We start from the raw sequence: 23,603 nt of genomic DNA, 5'->3' as shown, positions 1-23,603 counted from the left end.
CCAGCATTGTAATAGGCTCAGAAGAAGACTACTTAGGAAAGACTCTCTGGAACTAAAGAATAAATAGCATGACTTTTTTATAAACTCTATAGAGATCAAGTGTTCCCTTATTAATAGGATTTATGAGAGAGATCACTACAAGCAACCCACCTAACATTGTTTCATTATATTCTTGAATTCCACTAGAGCAGAGGAATTACACTAAAAAAGCTCGCTCTTTAGATGCAACAATTAAACACCTGCAGCTGGCCTAGGTCAGTTGACTTGGGCTCTCAGGGCTGGGGTTTGCAGAGCTGTAAAACTGCAATGTAGACGTTTTGGCTCCGGTTGGAGCCTGAGCTCTGGGACCCCACATGGGGATGGGGGAAGGGAGTGAAGCGTGTTAGCCCCAACGATTGCACCACAGTTTTTTAGCCCCACAAGCCCGAGTCATACCGAGAGTCTGACCCTGGCTGCTTGTCTGTTTGCAAAGCCCCTAATAAGTTGTGGATGTTACTGTAAATGTAAATGAATAATGAGCAAGGGAGGGGAACAATCTCTACCTCAGGGCCTACAGCTGTGAAATTGAGCTTGAGGGCAGGAAGTGTATTTGTGAGAGAGACCCAATAATTCAACAGTCCTTATTTTAATTGACACATGGTGGGGGTGGTATGGGGGGGGTGTCTGTTGCTGTCTGTGTATTAATAGAGGAAAGGAGTTGGGGGATTTTTTGAGGGAAATGGTGAGATTGAAAAGATGGAGGCTCTAAGGAAAAATCTGGTTGAAAGCCCTAAAATCCAGTAAATTGACTCTTTCAAATTTGTTATTGCAGAGCAACCTAAGCGTTCTACTGTAGTACAAAGAGTGGGATTAGCCCAAACGAGAGCTGCATACCCATCAATTTATCATCAATATATTTCTAAATAATTGACCAGAGTCTCCTCTCACTTTTGGTGGTGTAGAGGAGAAGTAAGCAATAGAGCAATGCCAGTGTAAAATCATTTGAAGTGAGCAGGAATTCCAGCTCAATGTGGCCAGTACCAAAAGGAATATTAAAGTAATACTAATCCAACAGGCAATAAGAAATAATTTGCATTGAACTGTAGAAATGGGAGGGGATAGGGGAAGTCATGACTCGTTCATCTGTGACCTTTTTCAAGTGCCGATAATGTTAACAGCTGCAGTTTAAAGGAGATTTTTATGTATTATATATAACATAAACATTTCCAGAAGAAATCTGCATTCAATAATTCAGAGTAGTGTGTGCTGCAGTAAGACATTTAAAAAATGAAGATAAATTATTTAAAGGAGCAATGGTGATTGCAGAGAGAGTGGGGGATATTTGGATTTCTGCTGCAGTAAACCTATAGAATTAGAGACCATAAACACTGGTTGACAGAACTCTGGGGTGAGGGGGAGAGGGCTTGGTATGATTTCTAGAAGAGATTAGTAACTGTTTTGCAATGAGCTGCTCTACTGCGGGCCTATGGGAGTTTGTTTCAAGAACCCTTCCCTCACCATCAGTAACTCATTTGTTCTCGGTAAAGAACAGTGGGTCTATCCTGTAACATTAATCTTCTCTGAATGTCTTTTTATTTTTTTGCTAGATAATGAGATTTAATAATCCTTTACTCTTCTGTTAGTTTCCCTTTGTTTTGTGGTTTCTTTGTGGATGAAATAAATCCTACCTCTGCGGAAGAGATAAACCACATATAAAAATAGGAAATGCCACACAATTCAAACTTTTTCTTTTATAAAATCCCTGGCTGGGAGTAGATTGATACAGCGCAACAATAACTACTGTTACCGACTTCCTCTACAGGCTGCCAAGTTGAACCCGTATGTTTAAATCTTAATATAACTTATCTTGTATTTTGTTTATTTAATACTTAAAATTGACAGTGTTGCATCACTTAGTTTTGTCTTGGCTGTGGAGCTTTGATTGTTATGCTATCTAATATAAAGTCTGTTTTTGTACTGCTGTTGCTTTTTCTGTCACTGGACAGCTCCTAGATGTTTAAGCACAGACTGTCCTTCACTTCTACTGTCTTTCCCTAATGATACAACAACAATCTGCCCTTTTCTCGTAAGTATTATTTAATCTTAATTTGTCCCGCATTTCCCCTCCAAAGGCACCTGCCATCACATGTTTCATGGGTGTTTGTGGGCAAACAGCATCAATCAAGCAATAAATAATTCATGGCTCCAACATTAAGGGTGCACTGAGCTTATGTCTCCACTGCAGCTGGGAGCACGTTCTCCAGCAGGAGCAGACAAACACACATTAGCTCTGGTCAAATTAGCATGCTAAGAAATAGCAGAGTAGCCATGGGTAGCACGGATGTCAACTTGCGCTAGCTATGTCCAAGTACATACCGAGGGGCTCTGGGCAGGTGCATTCGCAGCGACTAGCTCACCCTGCTACCCATGCTACCGCAGCGACATTACTATTTTTAGTGCTAGCTCAACTAAAGCTGCTGCATGTATGTGTACTCATGCTGGGAAGCATGCTCCCAGCTGCAGTATTGCTGTACCCTTCCTTTGCAAGGAATGGCCCTATTTAGGAGGCTCTGAAGCCCTGATTTGGCAAAGCCTTTAAACACCTAGAATCAGAGACATGCAGGGCTGTGAGGGATCTTGAGAGGTCATCTAGTCAAAGCCCCTTGTGCTGAAGCAGGGCCAAGTAAACCTAGACCATCCCTGACAGGTGTTTGTCCAACTGGTTCCTACAGATTCTACAATTTCCCTTGGAAGCCTATTCCAGAGCTTAACTACCGTGATAGTTAAGAAGTTTGTCTTATGTTCTAACCTAAATCTCTCTTGCTGCAGATTAAGCCCATTACTTTTTGACGTACCTTCAGTGGACATGGAGAACAATTGATCACTGTAACTCTTTTTAACAGCCCTCAGCATATCAATCTCAACCCCTGCCTGTCTTCTCTTCTCAAAACCAAACGTGCACAGTTTTTTAAAATCATTCCTGAAACATTTTATCATTTTTGTTGGTCTCTGGACTATCTCCACTTTGTCCACTTTTTTCCAAAAGTGTGGTGCCCAGAATTGGTACTCCATCTGAGGTCTCACCAGCGCCGAGTAGAGCAGGATAATTATCTCCTGTGTCTGACACATGACACTCCTATTAATAAACCCCAGAATGATATTCACCCTTTTTTGCAACAAAATCATATTGTTGACTCTCATTCAGTTTGTGATCCGCTGTAGCCCCTGATCCTTTTCTGAAGTAAAACCATCTAACTAGTTATTCCCCATTTTGTATTTGTGCATTTGATTTTTTTCCTTCCTAAGTGCAAAATATTTCACTTGTCTTTTATTGAATTTCATCTTGTTGATTTCAGACCAATTCTTCAGTTTATCAAAGTCATTTTGAATTCTAATCCCACCCTCCAAAATGCTTGCATCTCCTCCTAGGCTGGTGTTGTCTACAGATGTTTATAAGTGTACTCTCCACTCCTTATCCATGTCATTAATGAAAATATTGTATAGTATCGCACCCAAGACAGACCCCTGCAGGATCACACTAGATATATCCTCCCAGTTTGACAGCGAGACTTAGGTAACTACTCTGAATAGTCTTCCAGAAAGTTGTGTTCTGACCTTATAGTAATTTCATTTAGACCACATTTCCCTAGTTTTATTACAGATCCAGACTAACATGGCCACCCCTCTGATACTAGTTTTATTATGAAATTTTGATGTGGGACTGTGTCAGAAGTCTTATTAAAATCAAAATATATCACATATACAGCTTCCCCAATGTTTAATTTTAAATTCTGTTTGCAGTCAATGGGTTTTAAGCATGTGCTTGAGTTAAGTATTGAGACTGAGGACACAGTAGCCCCTCTTCCTCCTCCAGTTGAGGAAGCACTCACACTTCCAGGAAACTAGCAGTGCCAACATCTTTTTTTCTCCTTTCATATCTGATGGTTATGGACCATTCAATTCAGATGTGTTATGTTTTTACTAGCAGATGTTGGCAGAGAGTTGACAAAACATCGACACAAAGTACTGTGTCCCTGCCGGTAACCTATGGCTTCCTCAGATCTCCACCCTAGTTGCTTGTCTGGAATTGTCATTCACCTAGATTCTGGGTAATGGAAGGAATCAAGGGTTTCTTCCACAGCTCTACTGCCTGATGGCACATGGTAAGTGCCTGCTGTCTTGATTTGTTTTTCTGAGATATTGCAAATGAAAGTCAGTGATTACTCTCTCACTAAGTCTGAAAGCCAGTTCTTGGATCAGAGATGAGAACAGCATACCCTGCATTCTTCACAATGCCTGATCATCTTACTATTTCTCTCTCCCATCCCAATAGCTGACCATACCTGTAAAATATGAGATAAAGATGTTGAAGCAGGGTGCCAAGTATCTAACCTGAATGAAATCCTTCTGATTTGTAAAGCTGTTCTGTTGCAGTGTATTCTTCTACAGTTTCAAAAGTTATCTAGTTAAGAGAGCTGGGGGAGGCAGATCAAAGTCATCTGTAGTTGTCCATAAACAGAAAGTGAAAACTGTTTCAGAGTCCGTGAAGTAAATGTTGAATGTAGGATTATTATGCACTTAGGGATTAATAATAAGAATTTTAGATATACGTTGGGGACGCATCAGTTGGAAACAACAGAGGAGGAGAAGGACCTTGGGGTATTGGTTGACGCAGGAATGACTAATGAGCCGCCAATGCGTATAGGCTGTAAAAAAGCAAAATCAGTTTTAGGTCATCAGGGAGGATTCCCAGCAAAGAAAGGAGTGTGTATACTGTGTATAAGGGCGCGGTGAGACCCTCACCTGGAATACTGTGCTGCATTCTGGTCTCCCATGTTAAGAAGGCCGAATTCAAAACTGGAACAGTGTTCAGACGGGCTACTGGATGAGCTGAGGAATGGAAAACTGCCTTATGAAAGAACTCAAGAGCTTGGCTTGTTTAGTCTAACCAAAAGAAGACTCCGGGGGGATATGCTTGCTCTATATAAATAATATCAGGGGTTTCAAAGTTAGGGAGGGAGAGGAAATTAAAGCTTAGTCCTAAGTAGACACAAGGACAAGGGTACAAACTGGACACTAGAGCAAGTTCAGGCTGAAATAGACAAAGGTCAACCGTAGAGGAGTGAAGTTCTGGAACACTTCCGAGGGAGAGTAGTGGGGCAAAGACATATCTGGCTTTAAAGACTAAGCTTGATAAGTTATGGAAGGATGATAATGAAGGATATGTAATTTGGCAATTGTCATGATAATGCAGCAAGAAGGTCTGCTCAATGGTCTGCGATGGATGTTGGATGGGATGGGATCAGAGTACTGCAGAGAAATTCTTTCCTGACTGCTGGCTGGGGAGCCTTGCCCACATGCCAGGTTAGCTGACACCATATTTGGGCGGGAGAGAATTTTCCTCAGGGCGGCAGATTGGCGCGCTCGGAGGTTTTGTCGCCTTCCCTTTAGAATTCTGCAGCATGAGCATGGGTCACTTGCTGGTGGATTCTCTGCTTGAGGTCTTCAAACCACAATTTGAAGACTTCAATAACTCGGACATAGGTTAGGGGTTTTTATAGAAGTGGATGGGTAGGGTTCTGTGGCCTGCTTTGTGCAGGAGGTCAGACTAGATGATCATGTTGGTCCCTTCTGACCTATGAGTCTATGAGAAGTTTATCCCAGAGGGTGTAGTAAGCACAGTAAGTTAGTATGCCAGATTTTTACCTCTCGAAGCTTTGGTACACATCTTGGAAATGTTTACATTTCCAAATGAGTTTGCTGGTCTCATCCTTGTCAATCTCAAAAATACCATATAATTTAGCTCAATTGAAATGATGTACTCAAGGCAGTAACTGCACTAGCAGGCATGTTTCAGGGCAAGGGTGAACTGCATTAGTAGAATTACACACACACACAGTGCCTGCCCAAATTAAACATGGACCTAGCTAGTGTTTGTCTATCACTTAATAACATCCAGGGGACAGTGTACTAACAATAAAAAAGAGTGGTCAAAGCCTTTGATTAGTTTAGGATTTTGGTCTGGGCCTCACACCCTTGAGTTGTGGGGCTGATATCCAAACTGTGATTAGGCCCAGAACTCTCAACCCCCCCCCCCCCCCCGGTAGAGAATTAGAATTGCTAATTATGGCTAAAATTATGAATTATTAATATAAGACTAAATAAAACGTAGGTTATTTTTATGATTTCCAGGTAGTGCATACTAGTGAATCATTGAACTCAGAGAAAATCATGAAATTTCTTGCCATTTGTAGCCATCCACCTGAAAATGTTGCTGGTGGCTGTTCAACGTGTTAAATATGCTAAGGGAAAGATGACAGTCCAGGTGAAATGTTCAGCCTGCTATACAAAGGGCTTCTTCAGAACGAATACATCTGTCTTTATAATAAGCTGCTCTTGTATAACACGATTCACTCAAGGCACCCAGAGCACTTTGTTAACAATTAAGCTTCATACTACCACTGTGAGCCATTCAAGTATTACACCCCGATTACAAGTGAGTAAATATAGAGCTTGAGTGAGTTGTCAGGTGTCACACAGCCAGTCAGTGTGAGAAACGGAAACAGATCACACAACTCCTAAAATGCCATCTCCTGCGCTAACCTCTCCCACATTAGCAAATAATGAGGTAGTCCAAAAAAAAGTAACTAGTATAATCGAAAGACGTTTGGAACATTCAGCTATGAGGAAGTGTTAAAATTAAATCAGTTGAGCTAAATGTGATAACGGCTTGTGAAGTGGATAAATTGTGCAGTGGTCTCAGAGTTCAGGTTCCAAGTTCTTGGATCAACCAAGGCTGGTGCATCTCCAAAGCAATGCCAATAGGTTTGTACTTTTGAATGAGAAAATACCTTGTATGCTATGCCTACCCCTTCCCCTCCACCCAGGCAGCTCAAGCTGACTGAAGAATTTGCTAAGGGAAGCACATCCAGTCCCCCTTTCCAGGGTAGATGTTACGATATTTGACTTTTGAGGGAATAGAGAGAAAATTGGAATCCTGGAGTGTGCCGGGGAAAGGGCGGAGGGGAGGAAGAGCGTGCATGAGCACAAGCAAGGCTTGGTATGGAAAGTTATTAGTGAAATGAAACTCCTTAGCTGTATTACAGTTGGAACATGAGCATTTGTGCGCAGATATAAGGAAAGCTAAAGCTCTCTTCCAGCATTTGCTGGCTCAGTTTAATCTTAAGAGACACTGTCAAATGGTGTAGGCACAAAGTTTGAAAAGCCGCTGTACACTGGCAGGGAATTTTGAGTTTTGAAAACACCTTTAAAATATCATTGTCACTTGTATGTTTATTTTTAAATAGCTCTTGTTTATGTGGGAACTACAGAAAACCAACATTTGTGCTTGTAGAGAAGCAGCAGTTAACTAAGCCCGATTCCCAGAAACATGAGTTGTCCTGTCACCCAGAGTCAGAGGCAAGCTCATTGCTTGTGCTGTGCTGACATTACTGCTGATGCTGGCTCTGGTAAACAAATAAAGCTCTGTTCACTTTATGCTCAAACAGAGAGTGTTGGGAGCATGTGACCGGGGGGGGGAGGGCGCGATTGAGGATCGCAGCTATGGGGGTTGTTGAATAAAATAAGGACAGATTTAATAAGGAAAGACAACTTGCTTTCACGTTTCTAAGGGAGTGTTACTAACAATACAGTGTAAAAGAAAATACTGAAGGAGGATTTGACCATGCCCTTTTATCACTAGTTCCACAGTAGCTTATCTGTGCATTTTTGCTCTTTGTGCTAATGGTGTATCAAAACGGGGTGTCAGCATTTGCTTTAGAGTTGCCGCTGATCCTGGCTGAGGACAGTCTTGAACATGAAATATCTTCCCATTTTCTCCTTTCACTTTTCTGTTCTCCTGCTATCTGTAAAGCTTGATATCTTCTTAATGGGCTGAAAATCCCTGACACAGTATATGTGTGAGTAAAACATTACAGCATCAAAGGAAGCTAAGAGACCTAGGCACCCAAATCCTATTTAAAAATCAGTGGGAGGCAGATGCCCAGTTTGCCAGTGCTACTCGAAAAATCTCAGTCTGTATGTCTCATCACTCTTGTACTTCCTAGTCGTGCTATCAGGCACTTCTGAACAGTCAAGTACTGATAATTCAGTACTGTTTGTTTAAAAACAAACAAACAAAAAAACACCTCATCTTGTCAGACTCAATACATCCAATAGTTTGATTATTTTTAAAGTAATTCCCTTAACTTTTAGTGTATGTATAAATGCAAGCACACAGAATGTCAATCTTTTGGTTGCTCAAATGAAGCAAGAAACTTTTTATTTTAGATTTTACAGTATGAATAAAACAAGACATCCTAGAAGAAAAGCAAACAACAAAACGTTGGCGACTGCATTGCATGGCTCAGAATCTTAGAATTTTTGTATGGCTGGAACAAGTTTGCAGGATGGGATTGGGAATTTTTACAGAAGATAATTTTACCTGGCAAGCCAGTTTCACTATTCCCTTCTGTTGTTTCAAATATTTGTCTGATTAGTGCTTTGTCACTCACAACATAATTACTCTTCTTCAAGGAGAAGGAGACAGAAGGCCAGATCAACAGGTATAGTGTACCCACTTTGAACTTCTGGCATAATCTGTTCTTAATGTCAGTTTAACAAGCCTCGGGAGGATCACACAGTGGAATGGCGATGCTTCAGTGGTGCAGAGCTGGTACAAAATTTTTCTGCCACTCACTTATCCTGCTGCCCATGTGTCGAGGAAGAGGTATGTCTTCTTGCTATTCTGATCCTCAACTGCTTTTTTAAAACCTGTTCCTTTGTAATGTGTGTACAGTGCCAGCAACAAAGAAATGGACCCGTCCTTAAAGATGAGTTGTGATTAGTTAGTATTTGCAAAGACTGTCTAATTGCCAAGTATTTTTTGCATCCAGCCATTGCCAGGGCTGGGTGCTTCAGAGGAAAGCAGAACCCCCCATAATGCCCTTAGCTATGCCGTGGGAAAAATTTCTGACTCCAGCTGCAATCAGCTCATGCCCCCATGAAGCATGAGGATTGTTGACCTTTATAATGTTTTATCAAAGCAGAGTCTGTTCTTTTAAAAATAAAATGTCAGATCTGTTTGTTTCAAGTTTATATCTTCAATCCAGTGCATTCTGGAACCTTTCTGCAGGGTGGGAGTCCCCCTTTAAGCTCTGCTGGTTGTTTTCCATTATCGGACAATACAATGCTACTGCAGCCAACATGGATAAATGGTTGCAGATTTGTGGTTGTTATACTGAATGCTTTTCTTCCTTCAGGGATGGTGATCTGCTTTCTGCGGTAGATAATGATTTGTGTGTGACATGATTCTAGTATGTGGAAATGTGAGTTATTTCTTTAAAACCTATATCATGTTATACAATTTTACATTTATTGTTGGTTGGTAGCAACTGTTATGGGTTTGCAGTATCCCTATTAGCTAATCAGACTAAAGATTACCTTCTATAAAAGGTGTATGTTGCCTGTTATAACGGAAAAAGTTTCAACCTTTGCCCAAATGTAAGTATATATTAGTATGAAATTACCCACTAGTCAGAAATTTATTTTTATCAGGAAGCTGAAAGTAGTTTGTAAATGATGGTCTCAGAAGTGAATATAGAGACCCACATCTCATTTAAAATATAATGGGAAGCAGGAGTATGTCACATACTTAGCACAGATTGTAGCTGCTTTCCACTTTGGCTCTCCTGCCACTCTAAACTTTCAGCTATCTTTAATATCTGAGGCCAACAAAAAAACAAACGCCCCAAAACAGAAAGAAATGGACCTAAAGCATGACCATATACAGTAGTTTAGTGCAGTGACAGGAAACCACCACTCCGCAGACACAGAGCCCACTAAACAGTATCACTGAAAAGAGCAAGAGCAGGAGATGTAGAAAAGGATAACTATCTTGTTACTGGAATCCAAGGAATGAGACCCTCTGGAGAAATCCAGTAGCATCAATAGGAAAGTTGCAGATAACATTGTGAAAGATAGAAGGAAGGCCTTTCAGAAAAAGAGGGCATATATTTTCATCCCAACTCCTTTATCTACTTCTACATAGAAAGTCTAAGGTAGAAATATCAAACTTGGAAAGAAGATATTGAGTCTTATGGTGCAAAGATTCAGCACTTCCTCAAGGAACCCTGCAGAACCTCTTAAGAAGTTAAAGCTGAAGGGTATGTGTTCACAGTTATGGCAGCAAAATTGTGTATTATAGTAACAGTTTGAGAATTTAAGCCTAAGAATTAACTATACTTTTTCTTTGAGAGATTTTTGCCTTTGCTTCTTGCCCATTTTTCAGTATACATGTACCCTAAAATCGTCGACATACTACACTTATATAATAAAGAGCAACAAATATACATCATTTCAAAACAATCAGACAAGTGAAGGGAGTAAGGCCTATTAGAACTGTTCCACAGTTTCAAAACTATAAAAATTGCAGTATGTTTCTGTATTCTTTGCTGGGGATGTGGGAAGTTTAATGCAGTCCAAAACAGTTTCAAGAATGGTTATAAAGATAGGTTGTATAATGGTTGTAGAGAGCAAATTGGATCAGGCACTGCATTATCTTTAGGAAAAAAGGTTTAGATAACTAGAAAAAAAGTGTGACAAGAAACGTGTGTGTGTGTGTGTGTGTGTATACACAAATGTACAGTACCACTCAAAGCAAAACAGTTCAATTCCAATGTATTCACTTCACTCATCCAAGACTGTACAGACTAACACGGTTGCTACTCTGAAACTTGATCAGGACTGATACTTATTCAGGACACAGAGAAGCGGTTTTCTTATATGTTCTCAAAGAAGCACAGGTATTCAATAGGTATTCAAGTACAGATTCAATAGTTTAGCAAATAGATCAACAAAATTAACACTCCCTCAGCCTGAGAACACTTTTACTAGGATTTTTAATGCTTTGCTTTAATATTCCACTATAAGACTGTATGTTGTTGTTGTTCACTACTAATAGCTGGTTAAAATGTGGTAGTAAAGTAATGGAAATTCCTGGAATACAGAGGTAAAGAACTGCATGTCATGGGAGAGATTTAGAAAGGCAAGGTGAGTGAGGTAATATCTTTTATTGGACCAACTTCTGTCTCTGAGAAAAACAAGCTTTTGAGCCAAACAGAGCTATTAAGCTTATCCTGGGACTGACAAAGCTACAACTACACTACATTCAACAGTGGGAGAAGTTTGTGATGGAGGAATTTTCTAAATGATGTAGACAAGTCCTATTGGCTGTGTTGAGGCTTGTAATCAGCAGCCATGCAAAGGAAATTAAAACCAATAGTAAAAGGTTCTATAGCAAAATAAATAAGGAAAGAAGTGGGACTGCTAAGGGCTGAAGATGGGGTGGAGATTCAAGATAATCTAGGCATGGCCCAACACCTAAACAGATATTTTCCCTCTTTTTTAAGAAGGGTAATGAGGACGTTGGGATAGTGGCAGGGTGACTAGTGGAATTGAGGATATGGAAGTAAAAATTATCACATATGTGATGGAAGTCAAACTCAAACAGCTTAATGGGACCAGATCAGGGGGCCTGGATAATCTCCATCCAAGAAGATTTAAAGGAACTGGCACATGGAATTGCAAGCCCAGTAGCAGGGATTTTTAATGAATCTGTGAACTAGGGGTCATACCCCATGTCTAGAGAATTGTTAATATATTTTTAAGGAAGGGCGAAGGGGAACACGATCCAGGAAACTACAGGCCATTTAGTTTGACCTCAGTTGTATGCAAGGTCTTGGGACAAATTTTGAAAGAAAAGGTAGTCAAGGACAGAGATAAATGGTAACTGGGATAAAATACAAAATGGTTTTACAAAAGATAGATTATGCCAGACTAACCTGATCTGTTTCTTTGAGAAGATTACTGATTTATTTATTTTGATAAAGGAAATGCAGTAGATCTAATCTAGCTAAATTTCAGTAAGGCATTTGATGCAATTCCACATGAGAAATTATTAGTTAAATTGGAGAAGATGGGGATTAATATGAGAATTGAAAGGTGAATAAGGAACTGGCTAAAGGGAAGACTGCAGTGGAACATCCTGAAAGGTAAACTGTCAAGCTGGAGGGAGGCTTTAGTGGAGTTCCTCAGGAATCAGTCTTGGGACCAGTTTTATTTAACTTTTTTATTTTATTTTATTAATGATCTTGACAGAAGTGTGCTAATAAAATGTGAGGCTGACACAAAGTTGAGAGGTATTGCCAATATTGAACAGGACCAAAATATCATACAAGAAGATGTGGATGACTTTGAAAACTGGAGTAATAGAAATGGGATGAAATTTAATAGTGCAGATTACAAGGACATGCACTTAAGGACTAACAAGAATTTTTGCTGTAAAAAGGGGATTTATCAGTTGGAAGCGACAGAGGAAGAGAGAGACCTGGACGTATTGGTTGATCACAGGATGGCCATGAAAAAGGTTAATGCAATGCTAAGGTGTATCAGGTGATGTATTTCCTCTAAAGATAGGCATGTTTTAGTACAATTATACAAGGCACTGGTGAGACCTCATCTGGAATACTGTGTGCAGTTCTGGCTCCCATGTTTAAGAAAGATGAATTCAAGCTGGAACAGGTGCAAAGAAGGGCTACTAGGATGATCCGAGGAAGGGAAAATCCTCTTATGAGAGGAGACTCAAGGAGCTTGGCTTGTTTAGCTAAGGGGAGATATGATTGCTCTCTATAAATACATCAGAGGGATAAATACTAGGGAGGGAGAGGGGTTATTGAAGTTAAGCACTAATGTGGACACAAGAACAAATGGAAAGAAACTGGCCATCAGCAAGTTTAGGCTTTAAATCAGTAGTGGGCAACCTGTGGGCTGCACACGGCCCATCAGGGTAAGCTGCTGGTGGGCCACCAGACTGTTTAGGTTTGTGTGGTTGTGGTTTGCCATTCCTGGCCAGTGGGAGTTGCAGGAAGCTGTAGGTTTCTAACCATCAGAGGAATGAAATTCTGGAACAGCTTTCCAAGGGGAGCAGTGGGGACAAAAAAACCTAACTGACTTCAAGACTGAGCTTGATAAGTTTATGTAGGGGATGGTATGACGAGACTGCCTATAATAGCATGTAGCTGATCTGTGACTGCTAACAGCAGATATCCCCAGTGGCTAGTGATGGGATGCTAGGTGGGGAGGGCTTCTTTCCCAGGTGTCGGGATGTTGGTTCTTGCCAAAAATGTTCAGAGTCCAAGTGACTGCCATATCTGGGGTCAGGAAAGAATTTTCCCCTGGGTCAGATTGTTGTAGACCCTGGTGGTTTGGGTTTTTTTTTTGCGTTCCGCTGCAGAATGGGGCCTGGGTTATTTGCAGGGTTAAACTAGAGTAAATGGTGAATTCTCTGTAACTTGGTCTTTAAATCATGATTTAAGGACTTCAGTAACTCAGCCAGAGGCTAAGGGTCTGTTACAGGAGTGGGTGAGTGTGGTTCTTTGGCCTGCCATGTGCCGGAAGTCAGACTAAGTAACCATAATAGTCCCTTCTGGCGTTAAGAGTCTGAGTCTGTGTTTGAAAGGGGAGAAATGGGACATAGAGCTGTACAGTACAAACAGCAGTGAAGACATGCGTTGCGTTTCCTGCAGAGATCAGAGTGCTGGTGAGAATGAGATTAGAGATGGTCAGCAGACCTATCTGTAATGCAGCATGTGTTCCTCCAGCTAGCAAGTGTGCGTGAGGTGGGGCTGTGGCTCTACAATCTCCCTACTTGGCCAATCCCAGTTTGAAGTGCTGAGCGGCTCTGTTTTTCCTGTTCCTGTACTTGATCCCCTTTGCAGTCAGCAACCAACAAGAGCCAGCATTCTAGATGCTCCCTGAAGAGGTGTGGAAGGTGGGGCTACCAAAATTGCAGGTGGAAGGACACAGTCAAGCCCTGAGATTACATTGCTACCTTGTTTCCTTTTTTCACATGCAGTCCCTAGAAATGAGCAACACTATTTTACTTTCCCATAATAAAGTAAGCGTCAGCATAAGTAGCAAGGATCTACCCTAAGATTTTAATTGATATCTGATCACTGAGTAATGCAGTCTTGTAAGGTCGGAGGTAACACACGACATTGCTCTGTGACCAAAAAAAAAAAAGAAAACCTACACATTTGCTTTGTTGTCCTTTTTAATCATTCCCTTTGCATATTTGTACAAGAAATTTTGTTCATGAGAACGTTCAAGAAAAGTCCTGATCAAATGTGCACGTGTGAAATTCACTTGGGAAATGTTGGTATGATCATTTTGAAACTAATGCAGCCTTGGTATTGTCTTGATGTCCTCCAAGGGAACAGAAACTGTAGCACGGGCTGTGTGACTGGTCACCTAACTCACAAATTATTTATCGTGAGTATTTAGAACAATGGTCAGAGTGAATAGTTTGTCATCCATGGAATAAATGTTTGCATAAACATTTGTATTGATTTGTATTTCAAAATAATTCAGCAAACTTAAGGCTATTTATGAATAATTCATAAACAGAAAACTAGATTTGCCAGATAAATGTGCGGCCTGAAAGTCCTGCCAAAAGTAACTGGGGACAGGTAACACCCTGAGGAGTTACTCAGAGAACAAGGGCATAGCCCTGCAGCTCCTTCCTTATGGAAATACGTCCACTGGGATCAACAAGAATATCTCCCTTAAAAGCTGCAGGATTGGGTCCTATGGCAGACAACGGTAAGATATGGATCGCTATATCTGAAAAAAATTGAGCTTTAAGCATGATGCTATAGTCTATTATAATCCTTATTAGAATATTGCATAGTATTCTAGAACATGACTTTGAAACTGCACTTTTAGTATCTCATAACTTGTATTTTTGGGGGGGGTCTGTTTGCAAGCCTAGGAGTAAACGAAACAGCAGTTCATGTTTATAAGAAAATAAAAATGGTATATTTGATTTTGATATTCTTTATTTTACAATTGCAGCATTAGTCAAAAACAAAGTCTCCTTTCAGAGAATGCTAAACATCAGTTATTACAGTTATACATTTTTAAATCAGGAGGTCTGCATAATCCAAGAGTTTTAAAAGAGCTCTCTCAATGTTGATTTTCAGTTAGTCTTCGAGTGCTGGGGAAGTTCCAGAAAACTGCAAGAAAGCTAATCTTGTGCCAACATTTAAAAATGGTAAACGGAATGACCTGGTAGTTATAGGCCTGTCAGACTGACATAGATCCTGGGCAAGATAGTGGAGTGGCTGATATGGGACTCAGTTAATAAAGAATTAAGGGAGGGTAATATATTTAATGCCTGTCAGCATGGGTTTATGGAAAACAGATCCTGTCAAACTAACTTGATATCTTTTTTTTCATGAGATTACACGTTTGGCTAATAAAGATAATAGTGTTGATGTAATATACTTAGACTTCAGTGAGGCATTTGATTTGGTACCTCGTGACTTCTTGATTAAAAATCTAAAAAGTTATCAAATTGACATGGCACACATTAAATGGTTTAAAAGCTAGTTGTGGTGATTCTTGGGGTACCCAGGCCTGTGAGTCATCTTGTTGCCAACTTCCTCCAGCATGAGTGCCTCTTACCTGTGCAAACTCTGTATTAGGCTGGCTGTGTTAGGGAGCTGTCAGCCACTCAAGCATTCTGCCTTGGACTTACATCTGTCCTGCTAGTTGACAGTAGATGCACTCAGCCCTTGTCAAGGTTCCTTCCTCACTCTGAACTTTAGGGTACAGATGTGGGGGACCTGCATGAGAAGCTCTAAGCTTAATTACCAGCTTAGATCTGGTATTGCTGCCACCATTCACAAGCACTCCCTTCCTTGGGTAGCCTTGAGAAACTTCACCAATTCTGTAGTGAACACAAATCCAAACCCCTTGGATCTTAAAACAAGGAGAAATTAACCATCTCCCCTCCTTTCTCCCACCTACTCCTGGTGGATCCAGATCCAACCCCATCTGAAAACAAGGAAAAATCAATCAGGTGTTAAGAAAAAGGCTTTTAATTAAAGAAAAGAAAGGTAAAAGAAAACCCTCTGTGAGAGATTAGCATACCAGCTACTCTCACGACAACAGATTCCAAACACAAAGGAAAAAACCCTCCGTCCTTTTGAAACATCTTGTTCCCCCATTGGTTCCTCTGGTCAGGTGTCAGCTAGGCTAGGTGAACTTCTTAACCCTTTACAGGTAAGAGGCATTAACCCATAACTATCTGTTTATGACAGCCCTCAAGTCCCTTCAGAGTACCCCCCTGTGGTATCTAGCCCCTAATCATTGGTTAGCCCCGGTCCTCCATTCCCAAAGGAACAGTGTATCTGAGATTACCAGATTTACCTGAGCTCACCGCTGCTGTGTCACACATGGCACTTGAGTTCAATTATAGTAAAACAAAAGGAAATTTATTTTAAGAAAGAATAGAGATTCAAATAGAAACAAGCATGAATGATGGAAACAAATGGTTACATACAAAACAAATTCATAAGACATGAACTAGGGCCTACACTTATTAAGTTACCTTTCCTATATAATAAATTAGATCCTTATCCCAAAGTTCAGTCTGCTGCAGCATCTGCTAGCCTCAAGGAGCCAGGGCCAGTCTTTCATCTTTCTCATTGTTTCAAGGTAGCTCATCAGTGAATGGATACAGAGTTTCTTTCTCTATCCTGTGATGTATTGAATCATCTTTTATCTTTATTCACAGATTAGGCTATTCCCTCTCTGTTGTATAATTCCTTTCCATTTCCAAGTGTTCAGTTTATCTTTTGATGGTTTTCCATTGACTTTTCTGGGTTGTTGTAATAGTGCATGACTGAGCAGCACATTATATAATCAGCTAGTCTGGAACAAATCCCTCCTGCTTGGATGGGCCATCGCTGAGACCTGTTTTCCTTGGTGACTCGCTTTTACTGCAAGACCATAAGGGCATAATTTTCAGTATAGTTTCATTGTTTCTTAAATGCTAAACATATCTCACAATGATTATGAGCATTGATGAGTTACAAGTTTGTAGTAGAGACCTCACATGCTTACCTTAATGGATGAATGTCATAAGTAGATAGGTAAGGGTTAATTTTCTTTTACCTGTAAAGGGTGAACAAAGGGGGAACCAAACACCTGACCAGAGGACCAATCAGAGACCTGGATTTTTTTTTAAAGTCAGGGAGGGAACTGGAACCTGGGGGTCTTTTTGTTTTCCTCGGCTGTGAGTAAACAAGCTTTTCTTCTAACTCCATCTTCTTTCAAATATGCTACTATCAAGTGTGAGTACAAAGGAACCAAAGTAATCGGCTGTGATGTGCTTTGATTTGTATTTACATGGGTGTTGATTTGCTGGACTGGTTTAATTGGGCTATCTTTTAAATCAGACTGTTTATTCCTATTTTCTTATAAGCCATATTCCTGTATTGAGTTTCTTAATGCAGTATTATTGTTCTGTATTTTCTTTCTTTTTATATAAAGTTTCTTTTTAAAACTTGTGGGAGTTTCTTTTCCTAGTGAGGCAGAGGGGAGAGGAATTTCTGTGCCCGGAGCTCTGTTATATCTGTGACAGGCTGGGGGGGGAGGGAAAAGCCCAAGCTCTGTGTCTTACTTTCCTATTGTCCCAGGGCGGGAAAAGGCTACGGGACAAAGGGAGGGGTGAATCTCTTGTGTGAGCTGACTAGGTTTGAATGCATAGCCTCGGGGAAGCTAGATTGCCTCTCTGGTTGTATTCAAAGGGAATAGGACAGCATCGCACCGGCTAACCCAGGAAAGGGGGGGAAGCTGGGGGATGAGATAGAGGAGACCCAGGGGCTCTGGGTCTTGGAGGGGTCCCCCAAGGAAAAGTTTGGGGAACCCGAGGGGGCCGAAACCCTTCGGCTGGTGGCAGCGAAATAAGATCCAAGTTGGGTATAAACTTGGGGGAGGTTCACAGTAAGCACCCAGATTTTGTACGCACAGGTCCAGATTTGGGAAAAAGTTTACCACAATGAATATGATGGAAGCAGTTGTATCCGGTATAGTGAGACAGGAAATGCTTGTAAAGAACAATGAACCCTTTGCCAGTTCTCACCATTGGGCCTCTAGCACGCTGGTTAATTGATAGGTCTCAAAATATAATTGTAAATGGGTAATCATCAATTGGGTGTGTTTCTAGTGGGGTCCTGCAAGGATAGGTTCTTGTCCCTAGGCTAGGGGTCCCCAACGTGGTGCCTGTGGGTGCCATGGTGCCCGCGAGGGCATCTAAATATGCCCGCGTCCTGGCTGGCGGTGGAGCATCCGCCGAAATGCCACCGAATTTCTGCGGAGTTTCAGCAGTGATGCCTCTTGATGACGTTGCTTGTCAGTGGCAAGTGGTGTCATCGAGAGGCGTCGCCGCCGAAATGCCGCAGAAATTTGGCGGCATTTTGGTGGATGCTCCGCCGCTACAGTCCTTTGTCTGGCGGGTGCCAGACGAAAAGGTTGGGGACCACTGCCCTAGGCTATTTAATATATTTATTAATCTGGGAAAAAAGTAAAGTTATCACTGAAAACTTGCAGATGAACCAACAATTGGAGAAGGGTAAATAATAGAGACCAATCTGGCTCACTTGGTAAACTGTGTGCAAGCGAACAATATGTTTTAATTTGGCTAAATGTATACATCTAGCAACAAAGAATGTAGGTCATACATACAAAATGGGGGACTCTAACCTGGGAAGCAGTGACTCTGAAAAAACATTGAGGGGTCATGGTGGGTAATCAGCTCCAAGTGCAAAGCTATGGCTAATGTGATTCTTGGATGCATAAATGGAAATCTTGAGTAGGAGTAGAAAAATGATTTTACTTCTGTATTTGGGCTGGTGTGATTGCTGCTGGAATATTGTGTCCTGTTCTGGTGACCACTGTTGAAGAAGGATGTTGATAAATTCAAGAGGGTTCAGAGAAGAGCCATGAGAATGATTGAGGGATAAGAAATCATGCCTAATAGTAATAGACTCAAAGAGCTCAATCTATTTAGCTTAACAAAGAGAAAGTTAAGAGGTAACTTGATTAGTTTGTAAGTATCTACATGAGGAAAAATGTTTAAAAAATAGGCTCTTTATTCTAGGCGAGAAAGGTATAATATGGTCCACCAGCTGAAAGCTGAAGCTAGATAAATGCAGTCTGAAAATAAAGCATACATTTTTAATGGTGAGTAATCAACCTTTAGAACAATTTACCAAGGGTTGTGGTGGATTCTGAATCACTGTTAATTTTTTAAAATCAAGATTGGATCTTTTTCTAAAAGATGCACTCTAGGGGATGTTCTCTAGCCCGTGTTATACAGGAGGTCAGATTAGATGACCACAATGATCCCTTATGGCGTTGGAGCCTATGTATCTATGAAAACCTAAAGATGCACCTTTTTTAGGTCAGACTCTTTAAAATTCTTGTTTTGCCCACTAGCAGCCATCTGTCTCCAATTTCTGTGCAGATGCTGTTGATCACATGGCTTCTGACTCATGCTGCAAGTGAAAACACATGCTATGACTTCTCTATATATCACAACATGTTACATGGCATAATGCTTATTGCGCTGTCCGTCACCTATTCCTTGCTTCCTCTATTAGAGTACCACTGACCCTACTGAGCAGATTTGCCGCTGCAGTCTCATATTAATTGTCAGCACTTCAATAACTAATGGCCACATATTCAGTGTCATTAAAGATACAAAATTAATAAAGTTTCTGCCCTGAGGCATTTACAATATAAAAAACAGAGAAGAGACAGCGCATTGGGAAGGAATCTGTTGATATGTTGTTTTTTTTTCTTTTAAAGTACACCTCTACCTCCATAAAATGCTGTCCTCAGGAGCCAAAAAATCTTACCGCGTTATAAGTGAAACTGCATTATATTGAACTTGCTTTGATCCACCGGAGTGTGCAGCCCTGCTGCCCCACAGCACTGCTTTACCGTGTTATATCCGAATTCGTGTTATACCGGGTCATGTTATATCGAGGTAGAGCTGTAGTGACTTGATATTCCAATAGCCTTTCATTGTTGTCCTCAAATGTGTGACATTTGTTTTGTAACATAAGTCACATCAATCCTGACAACATCTGAAAAATTCACTTTCACCATGCCTGAAAGTCCCGCCAAACTTAATTGGGGACAGGTAACACCCTGAGGAGTTGCTCAGAGAACAAGGGCATAGCCCTGCAGCTCCTTCCTTATGGAAATAGGTCCACTGGGATCAATAAGAACATCTGCCTAAAAAGCTGCAGGAATTGGGCCCTATGGCAGAAATGGTAAGATATAGATCGCTATATCTGAAAAATTTGAATACTGCAAACAAAAATGAACACATTCAATTCACTGCAGAATTTTTATAACAAGATGAATTTGGCATTTTTAGAGTTTTCTTCATTTTTACCTTTTTTTTCTACTTTATGTCCATTTTATCTCCTCTGTCTAATTTGCAGCTTTATATTTCATGATGCAGATCACTTGCCATTCTTCATGTTGTTGTGTTTTGCTATTTCACTGGAAAATAAACACTCTCTCTCTCACCCCCAAACTCCTCTCACCCTTCACCTGGGCTTAAATGTAAATACAGAAACTCAGACTACAGATTGTTATCTAGGGAGCGGATTCAGCGATAAAATGAATTTAAAGCATTGACTTTTTTCCTGCCTTGACCTTTCGGTCATTTCAAGTTTAAACTGCAGATAATAAAGTCTTGCAAGATGACAATAAGTGAACTCAAAAAGGCATATTGTAAATAAGAGATTTGTAATTAATTGTTAGGTGCATTAGGAGATGTACATATAATATTGTCTAGAAGCGTAATTACTGTTTTTTTGGGTCAAGAAATTTCATCTTGTGGTTCGTTCATTCATTCAGCTCGGGGTAGTTTTTAAGGACCTAGTGAGATGGGTACTGCCCATTGGGACAGGATGGATGCCAAATTCAGGGTAATGTCTCTCTCTCTTTTTTTTTTTTTTTTTTTTTTTTTAAAGCCACCCTTTAAAGGTTATTACTGTTATTTAGTAGTAGTATTACCATAGTGCTTCAGAGCCCTAGTCGTGGACCAGGACCCCATGGTGCTAGGTGCTGTACAAACACGGAATAAAAAGATGTGCCCCTGACCCAAAGAGCTTACAGTCTAAGTAAATTTCACTGGATACTACACATAAATAATGCACACACTGTATTGTGATTATTAGTAGTATTATAGTACTCGACAGGAGTCTCAGTCAGGATTGGAGATCCCATTTGTTCTGTACAAAAAGCCAGTCAGACAGTGCCTCCCTCAAATTTGGAATAGCTGAAAGGAACATGAGGCCAGAGAGCACCTCATTGCTATTATAAACTAGCTCTTTCAGACTAAAGAAAAAAATACAGAATAATTTGTGGAGAATAATGTAATGTTTTTTCTTCTGAACACCAATCCAAGAAGTATCTGTACCACCTAACCTTATTTTACTGTGTGCAACGTTAAATGCCGTACCATGCAGAAGATCAAGATTTGAGCACCTGTCTTGGATATGGTCTGCTTTTCTTTAGCCCTTTACACACTCAGATTGCATTTGAGTTAAAACAGTAGTCCTCGGGAATTAACAAACCAATGATCAGTGGTGTATTTTGTGTGGGTTACTATTACCATCACTTCACATTTCATGAGTAGGAGGAAGGGAGAGTTTGTTTCAGGAGTAAGCGGCACAGTAATTCTGTCTTGTCTTGCTTCCTCTCCCCTCATGTAACAGTTGACTGATAGTTAGAAAAACCTGGTTTGTTTTCATTTTTTTGGATCACCTCAATGCAAGTTACCAGAGCAGGGTTATAAAATTTTATTGTATTATCTTGGTGCTTTGCAGGATTAACACATGATTTAAGCCCCAAGATTAGGTAATAACGTGAATGTATTCTCATTTCATTTGTGATCTTTCCTAGACCCAATCTCAAAGGCACCACTAAATTTGATGATAATGGTCATCTGTCTTGAAGAGAGGCCCAGCAACGCAAAATAGCAGTGCAAGAGGTGTTAAGAGTATTCAGATGGAACCCCAAGAATTGCTGACCTCAGCCCCTCTGTGTAAACACTGAATGGTTCCTCCCCTTTCGTTACCCACTTGGAAAGTCCAGCCTTAGCACAGACTGCTGACTTAGTCCAGGCGCTATTGGCTCTGCCCCTCTCTTGGTGAGTCCCAAGCGACCTAGCCTCTCTTCTCACCTTCCCCTATTATTAAATGCCTCATGGTTTTGTCCCTTTCCTCAGAGAGTCTTCATGCATTTGATAGTTTTCCCCAACTTGTAATCCCTTTGTCTTCCCTCTAGTGCTGGCTGCTGATTTTTCTCATTCACGCTAACTGGAAAGAGACTGCTCCTACAGGGCTTCCATCTATGAAGTGCTAGGTGAGGACTGGAAGTGGTGCTTGCTCGCTGAATGCCCGGCTCTAGCCAGTTGCTGTTAGTCTCTTTCATGGGCACTAAATTCCCCTTGCAGACAATTGAAAAGGAAGTGAAGGGTTAGCGGGTTTGGCATGTTGGAGATAGGCGTTGTAAAAAAGTGATTTCCAAGTCCTGACAGATTTTCCATATGTCTTTAGTGATTTGAGTAAACAGTGGATTAGACAAACATGCTGAGTTACATAATAGGGAGAGAGACCAATTCATTGCCTGTAAGATTGCCAGCTTGATTGTGAATTGAACTAAAAATATAGACTTTGTCATTTCAAAGTACAGCCCTTCTATAATTAACCTCTCCTTTCTCATCACCGAGTTCAGAAGTGCCTTATTAAACAGTTTTTTCCAATAGCACTGCTGTATTCTAAGTGAGGGAAGAAGGTTTGTAAGGTGCAGAGCCTCGGAATATGGAAATAGATATTGCATGCAATGTTGTAATCCTTTTTGCTTTTTTTAGTTGTAATTAAAGATCATGGGGCCTGATTCTTCTCACATATTCACTGGGTAATTCCACTTACATCAACATTGTGACACTGGTGTCAAAGTGGTGTGATGAGACTCAAGCCCATTAGTAACTGTCCTAAATAATCTAATAACCATAAATATTACAAGTAGTTTAAATTAGACATAAACTAGATTAAATATTTAGGGCTAGATTTACCATCTTTACTCATGCAGAGTAGTACCTTACTCTGCAAACAGCCCTTCGATTTCTGTGGGAATACTCACAGGGTCAAACCCCAACCTTGCACTTGAATCCATGTGGCAGATCCCTGTGGCGCTCCAGTGACTTCAGTGAGATTTCATGCAGGCACAGATATTCACCCATGCATAGTTTCAGGATCAGACCCAAAGATTCAACTCAGTGTGAAGTAAGAGTGGCAGAATCTGGTTCTTTATTTTTTATACAAATATTTAAATTCTGTATCTACTAGAACTATTTTGCAAAGTTTAAAATTGCTCTAACATACTCAGCAAGAAATATGTTAAACAACCAATATACACGATTCCATAGCTGTGGGGAAACCACACTGCCACATGAAGTGTACTCCTGTCCCACTGTCTTCCACTGCCATTCTCCTTCTCTTCCTCTTTTCTACTTTCTCTTATGTTTGCAGTGTTTTTGTTGAACTTGGACTTGAATCATCCAATAAGAGGGATTTTTCATTTACCTGTACGGCACCATGCACAGCTATAGTAAGCTTACCTGTTGCCCTAAACTTTGTAGTTATTTATACCAGTGCAAAGTGGGTGCAAACTGTTATAAGTTCTGTGGTAGCATT

The 23,603-nt window shown here is 40.6% G+C and overlaps 1 protein-coding gene across 2 annotated transcripts in view; it reads left to right on the top strand.

Annotated features, from left to right (window-relative positions):
- ANKH (ANKH inorganic pyrophosphate transport regulator) overlaps positions 1-23,603 on the top strand; it is a 165,764-nt gene that overhangs the window by 23,061 nt on the left and 119,100 nt on the right. Inside the window, exon 1 of one of the 2 annotated variants that reach the window (XM_032789740.2) lies at positions 13,727-13,828. The exons of the other annotated variant lie outside the window; for it this stretch is intronic. Within the exon in view, the coding sequence (XP_032645631.1) occupies positions 13,784-13,828 (45 nt within the window). The 5' untranslated portion in view covers positions 13,727-13,783. Of the gene's footprint in view, positions 1-13,726; positions 13,829-23,603 lie in introns of those variants that run through there. 2 annotated transcript variants of the gene reach the window in all.

The sequence above is a fragment of the Chelonoidis abingdonii genome, chromosome 2, assembly GCF_003597395.2.
Source record: "Chelonoidis abingdonii isolate Lonesome George chromosome 2, CheloAbing_2.0, whole genome shotgun sequence".
NCBI classification, from domain to species: domain Eukaryota; kingdom Metazoa; phylum Chordata; order Testudines; family Testudinidae; genus Chelonoidis; species Chelonoidis abingdonii.
The sequence above is the reverse complement of the archived record's forward strand: the minus strand, read 5'-3'. Positions and strand labels throughout refer to the sequence as shown.